Source organism: Pempheris klunzingeri, chromosome 1 (genome assembly GCF_042242105.1).
Source record: "Pempheris klunzingeri isolate RE-2024b chromosome 1, fPemKlu1.hap1, whole genome shotgun sequence".
Taxonomy (NCBI): domain Eukaryota; kingdom Metazoa; phylum Chordata; class Actinopteri; order Acropomatiformes; family Pempheridae; genus Pempheris; species Pempheris klunzingeri.
In genome coordinates this window covers 29,177,224-29,190,827 of record NC_092012.1, presented here as the reverse complement: position 1 = coordinate 29,190,827, position 13,604 = coordinate 29,177,224, and the positions used below count along the sequence as shown (strand labels likewise).

Sequence of the window (13,604 nt, the reverse complement as noted above, 5' to 3'; positions counted from 1 at the left end):
GGCCCTTCCCAAATGGATGCCAAAATGTTTCTGTTGTCACTGCTAGCTAAAAGTGACAGGGTTAAACACACAATGACTTTTAAGAGTGCGGTCTGATTTAGATGATAGTTGCACACTGTTACAAAGATTTCCTGTCTGTTGGTCAATAAATAATGATGTTATTACATGATGAAATCGGTCATTATGGACCTAATGACCAGCACATATTTAGCAAACTTGGAGCTTAAACATTTAGATGAATTTTACAGAGACCTTTTCTATCTTTGATCACTAGAGGGCAGTATGGTCCCATCTATTTACTGTGTGTCATTGAAATCTGTAATTTTGTGATTTAGGTCATTATTAGATTACAAAAGTGGGAATTTGACCATCTATCAAAAGAAACATGCTGATTAATGTTAGCTTGGTCACTGTGTGATTGGATACTTTATTCACATTAATATGTTTTATGGCCTTGGCTCTGGTTAGTCTGGTCTTAGTCTCAGTAATGTGCAAGGAGACAAGGGGGAGAGAGAGCTGAGGGGAGGAGAGAGGGCTGTGTGTGTGTGTGTGTGTGTGTGTGTGTGGATAGAGAAAGAGAGTGTCTCAACAGAGAAAAAGTCTTTGTCCGATAAATGTGAAATCTTGTTGGTCCACTTGGAATTTAGAGTTTTCGTCCTGTGCGTCTCCAGCTTGTCCGACCCAAGGGTCGCTAAATGTCCTGCTGTTAATTTCATTAACTTGACAATCCATATATCTCTGTGGGCTTGGAGAGCCCACACTTTGGCTGTAGTGTGTCATTCCTCCAATGCTACAGATTTTCCGCATTACCAATTAAATGCATGAGGTTCTCACGGCAACGCGATGCATAGTTTGTGCTGTTGTAACTGCAGGGTTTCTTTTGGTGGCACTACCAACAAACTAATCTGCATACCTCACTACTGTCACTTTGTTGTTCCCCCCGGTGAGATACAGAGTAAAAACATACTGTGAAAGTCACACTTGATAACTGGCAGGTAACTTACTGTGAAAGAAGTTACTGTATTTTTATCTACACTAACAATAATGTCACTGTAAAATAAAACAGTAATTCTATGAAGCTGTATTATGGTTACATGAGTAGCGTTGTAACTATAAAAGTAATTGTACAGTATTAATATTCAACTGTAGAATAAATCCCAGTAATTTCCCAGTGTGTGTGTGTGTGTGTGTGTGTGTTTAGTTACAGTAATAGTGTTAATACTGTGCTTTTAAATGACATCATATGTATTGTAACTGTTAAATATACAGTTCTTCCTGCCATGCTGGTAATGTACAGTCTATTGTAGTAAAAACTGTTTCATCAATAACTGCAGAGAGAAATCAAACAATACATTTTTAATGATTCATTCTTAAATGTGGAATAGTAAGAAGCATAACACACAGTACAGTATATACATAAAGGGGAATTTTTCCTTGCCACTGTTTCTCAATATAATATCTGATGCTTGCTCATGTGGGAATTCTTGAATCCTTAATTTTGAATTCCTGAATCGTTGGGTCTCTCTCTCTTAATTAAAAGAGTTTGGTCTAGACCTGCTCTTTATGTAAAGCATCTTGAGATAACGCTGTTGTGAATTGGTGCTATATAAATAAAGATTGATTGATAAAGATTGATATACAGTAGCTCTCAAAATTATTCATCCCCCATTGACAATTAGGTTTATTGGCACAAACTCTCACCTATGTTCAATGAACAACTCAGACAAGAACAAATGAAATAGCTAAACACAACTAATATCATCCAAATTCAACACAATGTGCCACTTTTAATGACTATTGCAGTTTCAAAATTATTCAACCCCTTCTTGATAAGCATCTTTAGCAGTTGTTAGAGCGCATGATGCACAGCCAAACACCAGGTTCTGACAGCGTTCCTGAGGGATCTTAGAACATTCCTCATGAACAACAGCCTCCAGCTCTCTAATGTTCTTTGGTTTGTGTGCTGCAACCACCTTCTTCAAATCCCACCAGAGATGTTCAAGTCAGGCGACTGTGACGGCCACTCTAGTATCTTCCAGGACTTTTTCTGAAGCCTTGGTGGACTTTGAGGTATGCTTGGGATCATTGTCCTGCTGGAAGGTCCAACGACGTCCAAGCGGCCTGATGCTTTCTCCTGGATTTCCTGATACTTGATTGAATCCATCTTACCCTCCAAACTCTGCAGGCTTCCAGTGCCAGAAGAAGCCACGGCCATGCTTCACTGCTTCTCTTGCTGCACTTCTTACCATCCTTCTACCTCTTCTTCCTGCTCTACCCATCATTCTCCTTCTAGCCCTTTCTCTTGTTCCACCTCTCACTATCCTTTTAGCTCTTCCTGTCCCTCTTCCTCTCCTAATAACTCCTCTCCTCGCTCTCCACCCAGTTCCTCCACTCCTCCAGAGTCAGAGGAGGAGCAGAGGACTCGTGTGCCATCAGTTCATCCTACTAAGACCATCCTGAGAAAGCTGCCAACAGTGAGCTGCTCCAACCACCAGAGGAGAGGAGAGGAGAGGAGAGGAGAGGAGAGGAGAGGAGAGGAGAGGAGAGGATGATTATTATTATCATTATTCTCCTTCCTAGAATAAGAATTGTTTAACACTTTAAACTATATAATATGCACTTTTCTCTTTGCTTGAGTTTTTACAGAGAGGAGAGGAAAAGAGAGGAGGTGGGAGCATATATCAGTCAATCTTCTCTTATTATGGTGATGAGCAGAATTTATGTAGTGATAATACACCATTTGTCCACAGTGAGCTGCCCACAGTGGAGAAACTTGATGGATTGTAGTAAATGAAAATCACTACTTTGATTGTTTAACCTTCTCTACCCACTGGAGACTATGATCATAACAGCTCTTCTTAATAAGCTCTTGAACTGAGCAACCCATATTATCACTCTGACCACTCTCTTCTCTTTGTAAAAGTTTTATTCTCACACATGATTCTGTAAATATCCATGGGGAAATGCTAATAATAACTGCATCTTTATGTCACCTAATATGTGCTCTTCTAGTCTTGTTGTTTCTTGTATTCCATTGTATTCATATGTTAATTATTGTTTGCATTGCAAAGCTAAATATCACGTGAATCTAAAGCAACAGATTCCATATAGTCCATATGTTCTTTCCTTCGTTTTTCCGATTTTGAAAATCATAGATTTTGTCGGTTTTAGATTTGAGGAAAGGACGCTTTTATTTTGAAACAGCGGAGGCGGAAGTTGAATTGTTTTTGCTGCGGGGTCAAACTGATGTTCTCACACTGAGACTTTGTTGTTAAAGCTGGTTGTTCAACAGCAAAAGGATGCTCAGCACCCCCGAAACCGACATTTAGGGAACTTTTAATAGACAATTTTGCAGTTTTGTGCTGAATTTTAGTGGAAAGGGACAGAAATATGTCGCTTTGACAACTCCAATTCTTCCCGTCTGGAAGCTGATTGGCTAAGTTAAACGACGGCTCAGTGTCTGTCAAGTAAGTCTTTGTTTTATAGTATGAAATGTGTTGTGTTTGTCAGTAAAGCTGTAGAATGAACTTAGTGGCGACACACTCGGTGTGTTGGGGTTTATGTGCACCCAACTCCGCAAGTATAAAAAGTCAACACAAGCTAGCGAGCTATTGCTACTGAGTTTGTTAGCTTGCTGGCTAAGCAGCGTTAGCTAACAGGCTGGGATAAACACAGCCTTAAATCGAGGGTCAATTGTCTCAGAATCTCGCTTTCATTACATTAGCTGCATGCATGGATGTATTGTTTCCATTTGCCCGTTTGCCCCCCTCAAATACAGCTAGTTATGGTTATTGTTCACTTGTGCGTGGTTTGCATTGTTGGTTATGTTAGCAAATAAAGCCCCTCTATTGTCCATTGTTTTTCAATCAGCCGGTTAAGCTAACCAACTAAACATGTAGACTGCTGACATCTGGGGAAAGAATATGCTGTGGAGTTTTCTGCCTTGTTGCAACGTTTCAGCCATTTGTTTTGAACAATAAGGCGTTAGCAAATTCTAAACCAGGGCTAATTCTATTAGCAAGTTGCATTAGCAGATTCCTCCCATTTCACATTCCTGTCATTTAACACATCATTTGTATTAGTGGTAATGTGTCTGTAGCAAAGCCTTTATATTGCATGACGTTAAGTGGGTCGATTATTATTTGATCATGTCGGTGTTTGCAGCTTAAAGCTCCCACCTTTTTATCTGACCTGCTAGAAATGACGGTGTTCTGTGTGTTGCAGGAAGAACTACTGAAGACAGAGTGCCTTCTTAGTCCCCTCAGCTTCCCTGACAGTGCAGCTGTATATTTACAGGTGCAGCTCCGATATGACGAAGAGAAGCACGTCTCTTCAGCTTGTCAAAAGGTACAATCTGATTTTTATCATCCTTGTCTTTTCACTTGAGAGTGATCAACATGTAGATGTATGAGCTAAATAAGTCATTTCATGTAACAAGAGAAACTATTTGAACTTATCAGCTGTTTCTCTGACATGTGATTTAAACTGCACCCATGTTTTAGGGGCAGGATGTTCTCCAAAATGTACCCAAAGAGCAGATGCTCACATGGTTCTGTTCATATCACAGTGGGTGTTTGCACTTGTTCACATACATTTTGTCAGCGAGTACGGGCTGCGTGTAAAACCCACAAGCTCATGCATTTTTGCAGCTTGTGGATGGTCTGCACTCAACAGCAGGACTTTTGTGGACATGGTCACGTGACAAAATGTATTTCACACACACCCTCCTCTATGTGAACATGAAAAGTAAAATTTGTGCCCCAGTCTGAATCCAGCTGCTATGTCCTGCACAAATCACCTTAATGCTACTAGAGATCACTGTATTCAAGGCTGTGCTTAAACCTGCTGCACACCTCAGTGACTGATCTTTAAGATCATAGTTTATTAAGAGGACAGATTTTGCAGCTTACTCATGTTTAATAAGTTATATATTCATCTGTTGCCATGTATTATCTCGTTGAGACAACACTTGCATAGGTGTCAAACTAATGTAATTGTGTACTTGGCATTTATGAGGTGTCATATCTGCCTCATTTCAATTCTGACCCCAGAAAGAGGCTTCCTGATCATCTAAAAAAACAGGCCAGTTCATAACCCCATAAGATCTAATGCATTAGCACAACACTAGTATCTGCAGACATGAGGTCAGTATGTCAGTGCCACAGAAATATACAGCAAAGAATATAGATGCACTGAAAGACCAGTTCCATTTGCAGTTGCAGTGTAAGCCAATATATTTGACAGCATGTTGAAACTGCATCAGGTTGAAAGGAAGCAAAGACATTACTGTTGGCACATGCTCTGCAATATGTTTTTTGTTTGTGTGTTAAATTATGGAAAGGTGTTTTTATTGTGATAGTCAAAAGTGCAACTAGATTAAATGATAAAACAAACTGTACATTGTTCCATAATTCTAAAGTTTTTATTGTTGGCTGCGCAGGAAGATCAGAAAAGCCAATTTCCTTCCTCCAATTACCATTCTGTGTGAATACTGAATGTACAGCATTATTTTTGCACCAGTCCTATAAGGTAACTTCATCACACATTCTGTACAGCCGCCAGTCAGCTGAACCCATGCTTGTTTTGTCACAGCAATCTGGTTCAAATTAACACACGGCAAACTGTAAACACATCAAAGTTTGGGTTTTTCCTTGACTTGTTCTAAATCACAGCTGTGTGACGTAGCAGCAGATCCCTTCTTTGTAATAAATATTACTCATTTTGTATGACTGGAGCTTTCGTCCTCCTAAATGGTCTTCGGCAGAGTGCAGACACGGCTTCCAAAGAGCACTTTAACCAGAAAACAGTCAAGTATGATTCTAACCTGTTGTCAAGTATTTAACATTATTTATAACATCATTTTTGTACGCTGCTCTTTGCTAATGATAACTGGTGGCAGGGTGTAGCAAATCCATAATTCTTCCATCCATATCGTCTGAACTCAGGTTCACTCAGTGGGCACCCAACTAATTTTTCACATTTCCATATTCATGAATGCGCAAGTACAGTGAAATGCACGCAATGTAGTGCCCAGGAGTATATAAGGAGAGCTGTGCTGTAACACTAGCAGGGGGAGAAGGAGAAAAAAACTCTAGGGCTCAATAGAGAAATGATCAGACTCTGATCTGGTTTATTTTAGCTGAGACCTGTCTACCAGGTATGCATTAGACTGTAATTTAAGTTTTAAGTTTAGATAGCACTAACATGTACGATATATGAAAAATGTATATTATTTTGGATAATAGAACATTTTCATATCATAGCGATCAGTTCATCAACCCAAGTGAGTCAGAAACTTCACTTCCGACACACAGCCCATACCCACCCTTTTCTCCAAAGACATACAGAGTGTATTCCAGAGGTCGGGTACAGATGAATGTTTCCTTTCCTGTGTGACAGGATGCTGAACCATCACTGCAGAAGGAACCCTGAGCTTCACGAGGAGCTGCAGATCCAGGCTGCAGTGGCAGCGGGGGATGTCTGCACTGTCAGGAGGATGCTGGAGCAGGGATACTCACCTAAGATCCGTGATGCCAACGGCTGGACACTGCTCCACTTCTCTGCTGCCAAAGGAAAAGAGAGATGTGTTCGGGTTTTTCTGGAGCATGGAGGTCTGAGGCTTTGTCTTTATTTTTGTCTTGCTTTTGAATTTGTCAGGTTTTTCTGTTTTTTTTCTGTCGAAACACTAGATGGCATTATTTTACTGGAAGAGACAGCATTTCATTCACCTCTGTTCAAAGCCATTCAAGTTAGAAAGCATGCGCCTTGTCCCTAAAGGAGTGGGGACACCCAATCCCCACTCATCCCCTCCACCTGTGCTATGCACCCTGCCAAGTCAATTTTATAGTTTGTTTTTAAGGTGTTATGACGCTGTGAATTGGATAGATACAGCAACAGTTATTGATGACATCTCTAGCAGCTAGTAGCACAGGTGCATCAACAGCAGTAACACTTTCAATGTATTTTATCCTGCAGCTTTGAATACAACAAATCACAAAGTTAATGTGAAAATCACATAAATTACTGAATGAAATGTCTCAATGTTATTATGTTACTTTGTGAGCTTCACAAAATGGTTCTTTAAATTGTGGTTTTAAAGATGAATTAATTGATTCTTTTGCTTCTTAAGTGCAGCACAAAAAGCTGCCATCTAAATACTGATAAAGTTTTTATGGTTGGAAATTTTGGGCCACTTTTCTAGAGCACTCTCCAGCTGCCATTGTTAGTGTAGTTCCTCCTCAATTGTATGAAATGTCCTGGAAAAAAAATGTTGATACTAGTGTGTAAAACTGCTGCTCTGTCTCTTGTTTAAAAGTCATGTAATACCCATTCAACATTGATATGAACAGTGAAAGGAGGTTTAATGGTTTTACATAGAGGGAATCAGTCAGACTCATAATGTCTAGCTGTGTTGGAGGTTCAGTGCACTGTATCTCTGCTGAATAGTGCACCTCAAATATGATGCCTAGGGGGCAGTGCATAACTACGACATGGTTTATTTACAGCAGATTAGAGTTAAGTGGACTGTAGATTCCCAGCTGATCACAGATCACATCATCCACAGCCTGAAAGCACAATTTCTGCTGTATTAGACGTTCTTCTCATTTCCACCCTGTCTCCACTCTCCTCTGTGCAGCTGACCCCACAGTGAAGGACTTCATTGGTGGCTTCACAGCACTTCACTATGCTGCTATGCACGGCAGAGCACGCATCGCCCGGCTGATGCTGGAATCTGAGTTTCGCAGTGACATTATAAATGCAAAAAGCAACGATGGCTGGACACCTCTGCACGTGGCTGCCCACTACGGCCGAGACTCGTTTGTACGCCTCCTCCTTGAGTTCAGGGCCGAGGTGGACCCGCTGAGCGACAAAGGCACCACACCACTACAGCTGGCTATCATCCGCGAGCGCTCCAGCTGTGTACGGATCCTCCTGGACCACAGCGCCAACATAGACATTCAAAATGGCTTCCTGCTGCGATACGCCGTCATCAAAGGCAATCACTCATACTGCCGCATGTTCCTGCAGAGGGGAGCGGACACTAATCTCGGACGTCTTGAAGACGGCCAGACCCCCCTGCACCTGTCGGCCCTCAGGGATGATGTGCTGTGCGCCCAGATGCTCTATACGTACGGAGCTGATACCAACACCAGAAACTACGAGGGCCAGACACCTGTAGCTGTATCTGTTAGCATGTCTGGGATCAGCCGGCCCTGTCTGGACTTTCTGCAGGAGGTCACCAGTGAGTATCACCAACACACTACCTGCCACACAAGCATGCCCTACAGCGGTACATTTAGGTACCTGTTCCCACTGTTCAGAGGTGCAGCAAATTCAGTGCGTAATAATAATGGTAAATTAAAGCTGCAGGCAGTATTGAACGGGCCCCTCCCAACACACTACCTGTCACACAAGCATGCCCTACAGCAGTACATTTAGGTATCTGTTCCCACTGTTCAGAGGTGCAACAAATTCAGTGCGTAACAATAATGGTAAATTAAAGCTGCAGGCAGTATTGAACAGGCCCCTCCCACCCTGTGCAATTCGGAGGGAGTGGTAGCTGTGGTGTTGTTATTGAGGTTTGTATTTTAGACATTGCATGAATGAGTTAAATATGACTTTTTATGTCCACGATGTGGCGCTAGAGAACATTCACTAATTTGGTGTGAGACCACTCTGAATTCTGTGTAAATCAGGTGACGTTTGTCACATTAGGTTAACTTTCTGTTGCCAGTGGGTGGTGCTGTTACGAGATGTGAAGCATGCAAATTGTGCTCCTTGCCATAGTAGTGACGATCCATGAAAACTCAAAAGTAGTGTAATTTAGCGTTGTAAAAAAAAAAAAGCTTTAGATTTTGTTGACCAAATTTTAGATGGATGCGAATAAGTCCTGTTGTCAGTAGGTGGCACTGTGACTCCATTGGCGCTTTTCATTATGCTAATGTGTCTCCTCACTCCCATCACTCGCGTCTCTCTCATGCGTATTAGCTTGCATATTCCGTGCTCTAAGCTACTCCGAAAGCCTCTTCACTCCTCGTCTCCGCGAGTTGATTCGAAGATCCTCCATGATGGCGCAGGGTGAGAGATTTGTGGATCATGGGAGGAGAGTGGACATGAGGAAGCATTTCCATAATGTAGATGTCATCAGAATGGGACTCTTATTAACATCTATTGACTCTTATTAAACTTATTAAACAACACCTCAATAATAATAACAATACTAATAATAATAGTAATACATTTTATCTGACCAACATTTAACAACACCAGAGCTATTAACAGTGATTGATTTTGATATCATCTGAAGTCCAGTGTGTTCAGTGTTGCAGTTTTTGGTCATTTTTGGTACGTCTATTTATTCACATCTCTCCTTGTCGACTAATACTTAACTATATTCTACTTTTTACAATGTTATTTAGGTTGAAAGACTGACTAATAAATTATGGGTCACATGACCACATTCATACGTGCCATTTCCAAACTGTTTGAAATTAAATCCGTGATAGTAGAAAAAAGAAATGAATACAATTAGTTCATCAGCTAGAAAAAAGCTAGAATAAAGATGGATATAAATCATGCCACCCACAAGTTGGGTATTGGCTTTTTTGCACTTATTTTATTTAAGATGAAACTGGGAGATTTGGTAATTAGGATTGTTTTTTTTCTCCACCAAAATATAACATTTTTCTCATGACGACATTATGAGTTACAATAAGTAAAGCTAAACACGTTCTTACTTGACACCTTAGCTTGGTGCATCTCCAAACCCCATAGAAATAGGTTTGTTTGCTTGAGTGCCATATTTGTTTGTACAATGTGATATTTGATTTTGAAGTGAACACTGTATTTGTAAGCATGGATACAAGCTAGTGTTCCATGCTTGTTTGCTAATGCAGTGTGGCACAGGGAAAAGTTAATGTCCTTAACCATGAAAAGAAATCTGTGAAAGTGGGTGGGGTGCAGCAAAGGATTCCAAGTTTAGTACAAAAGTGATAGAGCTTTTTATTGTAAGTTGAGTGGAGGAAAGAGATGAGATATGTATGGAGTGAAAGAGGGTTGCTTGCCAACACGAGGTTATAATGACCAGTCTTCAGTCACAGAACAATCCCAGGTCGGAGGAACAGGAGAGCACATTACCTGGAGCATTACGATTTAGAGGGAACAATGGCTGCATTCCTCCACTACCCCCTGAACTTTGATATCAAAGATATCAAAGAGCTGTGCACTGATTCAGACAAGCCCTTTCAGAGACTCCAAACCCTCAGCCAGATCACATATCTGCTGGGTTATTGATTACACCTCTACCTCCTGGATTAACTCATGTGCCATGAAAGGCTCGTCCCACACAGAATGACAGGCACCCAGCTCTTTTCAACTGTCCTCATACAAAGGTTCCACGTTAAGGCAAAACCATAAGCTTAGACACACGACACCCAGAGAAAATGTCACATACGATATCTCGATCGTTGTTGACATCCTAGTCTAGATTTGCAATCGTTAAAATCCATTTTAAAAAGTACAAAATCCAATGATGAGATTGGCCTGTTGTTTTTACCACAGCACAGTACGTGGTTGATGTGAAATGACTGTATTAGTTGCATAATTCGGAACAAAGAAGCTCATTAGCCTGGCCAGTCTGCCCACCTGTTGTGTCACCTATTCACTTTTTCCCTGCACGGTTTGGCTGCGTTGTTGTGATTGTTGTAATGTGACATCACAGCTCCCTGACCAATCAGGATTGACGGCACTGGCGCCAACCCATGAAAGTTCCTGCAACTTTCATTTAGTGCCACCTTAATGTAGCAGTGGCCAAATGTATGGAAACAGAAGAAGAACATGGGACATTTGATATATGTTACGTTAACTTCCTGCAGTAGAAAAGGGATCATTGCAGAGCTTGGTGTTTGAGTTTTGTGGCCAGCTAGATGCATGGAGTTTGGTTTTATTTAGACATAAAACAATAAAAACTTAACACAGACATTATATTCTCTTAGAATTTGCTGTTCCTCCAATTCAATTTAAAAGAGAGTGTATTTTCCCACTTAGCTGCACTGCCATTGAGGCATGCGAGTACTGTAGTAGTTAGATGTTTTGGCATAGCCACTGCTGCCGTCCCAGTACAGTGAAGGGGAATGGAATGGTAACCGCCTCAGACTCAAATCTGTTTTAAGCCTCATGGAATCAGTGGAGATGGTAAACTGAGTTTTGTTATGATTTCTCCACCTATCTCAACTCATGGGTGTTTCCGTGGTTAAAGAAGACAAGTGTCCATGACAGAGGAGTCACTTTACCCACATTAGACAGATAACACCCCCACACACCACTTCCTGGAATAAAGAGGATTCTTCCCAACTGTTTGCATACAGCTGATAACAGAGCAGACACTGAGTGATTTGGAGGACTGATTAATGCCTTTGGAAGGCTGTTGGAAAACTACAGCTGAAAGAGGGACATAAAAGCTTAACAATGGATCTACAGCATTGGGCTTTTGCTATGACGGTCAGAGACAGTGTTTTGTTTGGGGTTATTATGACTGTATGACTGCACATGGTGCTTTATTAGTTTTGTTGAACACTTCTCAGTTTTACATCACACAGTGCAAAATGGATTATAGAGCTGAATCAACACACAAACAAGCTGTAATGACCGCAACATTTTAACATTATAATCATTGCAGGTCAACTGTATTGCCTAAAATCGTATGGGTGTATCGTCCTTTCTTGGCCCAGTGTATATGACAGACATACCTGCAGACATTCCTATAATAGCCTGTATAAAGAGACAGCATGTTAACATTATCTCCTTTTTTTATTAATGTCTGCATGCTGTCCCGCCTGTTGTTGTGATCTGTCCCTGATGTTTAGTTGCTGCATCTCATTTTGTCTCTTTGTTCCTTTTCTTGCTAGAACAGATGATGTTAGCAAACAGTATACAACATGTTACAGAAGGATGGAGAGATTAGTTCATTTGACCACTGGGCTTTCTTTTACATTATCGCTCAGATTTGATACTATCAGTTAACAGTAATTTTGCAACAGATAAACTGCAAGCATGTGTTGTATGGAGGCTGTCAGCGTTAAACAGATGAGGCCTTTGTCATCACTGTTGTCATGTAGAAGTGTCTTACGTACTGTTGAACAAGCACAACCCACCCAAGTTAGTCAACGGGTTATAAATCACTCAACCGAGAGGACAAAACATGACACTGCTACGGCTAACAGGGCTGCTGGAAAGACATGAGGGAGCACGGTTTATTATCATTCAAGTTCTGTATTTCACACGCAAATAAGTCCGTGGTGGTGGATTATAAGACAAAATCAGCCAAAAGCTACAATCGCCCCACCGATGGACCAGTCTGGCTGTGGTGGTGAGCTCCCTCTCAGGTGTTCTTCCTCTGTGTGATTAATGCTTCTCTTCCTCTTTCAGGACAACCTCGGACGCTACAAGACATGTGTCGAATAAAAATCCGCCATTGCATCGGCCTTCAAAGCTTGAAATTCTTGGAGGACCTACCAATTGCAAAGGTTATGAAAGACTATTTAAAACATAAATTTGACAACGTGTGAAGTCGGCAACAACAGGAGAGGAGGGGGCCACTGAAAGCTCTCTGCTATCATTTCTAAAGACTATGCAATCACTATGACTTCCCCATCTGGGAGAGAGGTCCACAGGTCTGTTCTTTATACAATGAAGGATAGTCAGTCCTGTTTGTTCATTCACTTTGTTCGTCCAGTACAACACATTCAAAGTAGAGTTTTCTACCCCTGTTCTCCATCTCAGCCTTTTTACAGTTGGAACAGTTGCTGAAGAATGGAAATGGATCCACTTCATGTGAGCAACAGTTCTGCTTTTTGTGGGGCAAAGGAAAACCTCATTCATTCGCAGTCATTGTTACTACAGTTAGCATTACCAGTTATGTTGTTACTGTAAAATGTGTATGATGTTATCCTTGCTGGCTCAGATTATCATCAAGTGCATACTTGCCAGCGAGTATATTTTTCCCATCTGTTTTGTTTCCTGAGCTATAGGAACCTTTGTTTAAATGCAAGCACACTCCCTGATTTTGTTTTATCACCAGTGAGTCTAAACCCCAAAATAGCCCAGTTCCAAATCTGAATCCACACCAACATCTGCAATTTAGTTCAGTCACTTATTAAGCAAATAGAAGTTAAGCAAATAGAACTGTTGTGTTCATTGACAGCTATTACACGGAGACAGTCAACCAATCAGTCAGTCATCTGTCGCCAGCTTGCCACGTAGAAAGAGAAAGGCAGCGTTTCTTTGTGCTATTCAGCTTTGAACAGAAAGAGGAAACAGACTGAAGCTACAGATGGCTGGGAGACGTGGACAGTACGATCTGTTTGATTTATATCTATTGCAGTACAGTCGCAGTCGAGACTGCCATAGCAACAACATGTAAATACTCCAGTAATATTAAAACAAGCTCACTACAGGTCATATCAAACAACCAACCAACATCTCTGACCTGCCAGAAATCCATCTGATCGGCCAGCAGCCAGATAATCGACCGTTCAGGCAGTTAATGAGGCATCACCACCCCCCTCAAACTGTCAAATTAACAGCCGAAATCTGGTGTACGCTCG

General features: G+C 41.2%; 1 protein-coding gene across 1 annotated transcript; it reads left to right on the top strand.

The window, feature by feature from the left end:
- The first annotated feature begins 4,295 nt into the window (after positions 1-4,295).
- asb7 (ankyrin repeat and SOCS box containing 7) lies at positions 4,296-13,083 on the top strand. The gene is made up of 4 exons (XM_070834253.1): positions 4,296-4,347; positions 6,400-6,611; positions 7,637-8,242; positions 12,427-13,083. Exons 1-4 carry the CDS (start codon positions 4,310-4,312, stop codon positions 12,564-12,566), a joined length of 996 nt encoding a protein of 331 aa, XP_070690354.1. The 5' UTR covers positions 4,296-4,309; the 3' UTR covers positions 12,567-13,083.
- The last annotated feature ends 521 nt before the right edge of the window (positions 13,084-13,604 follow it).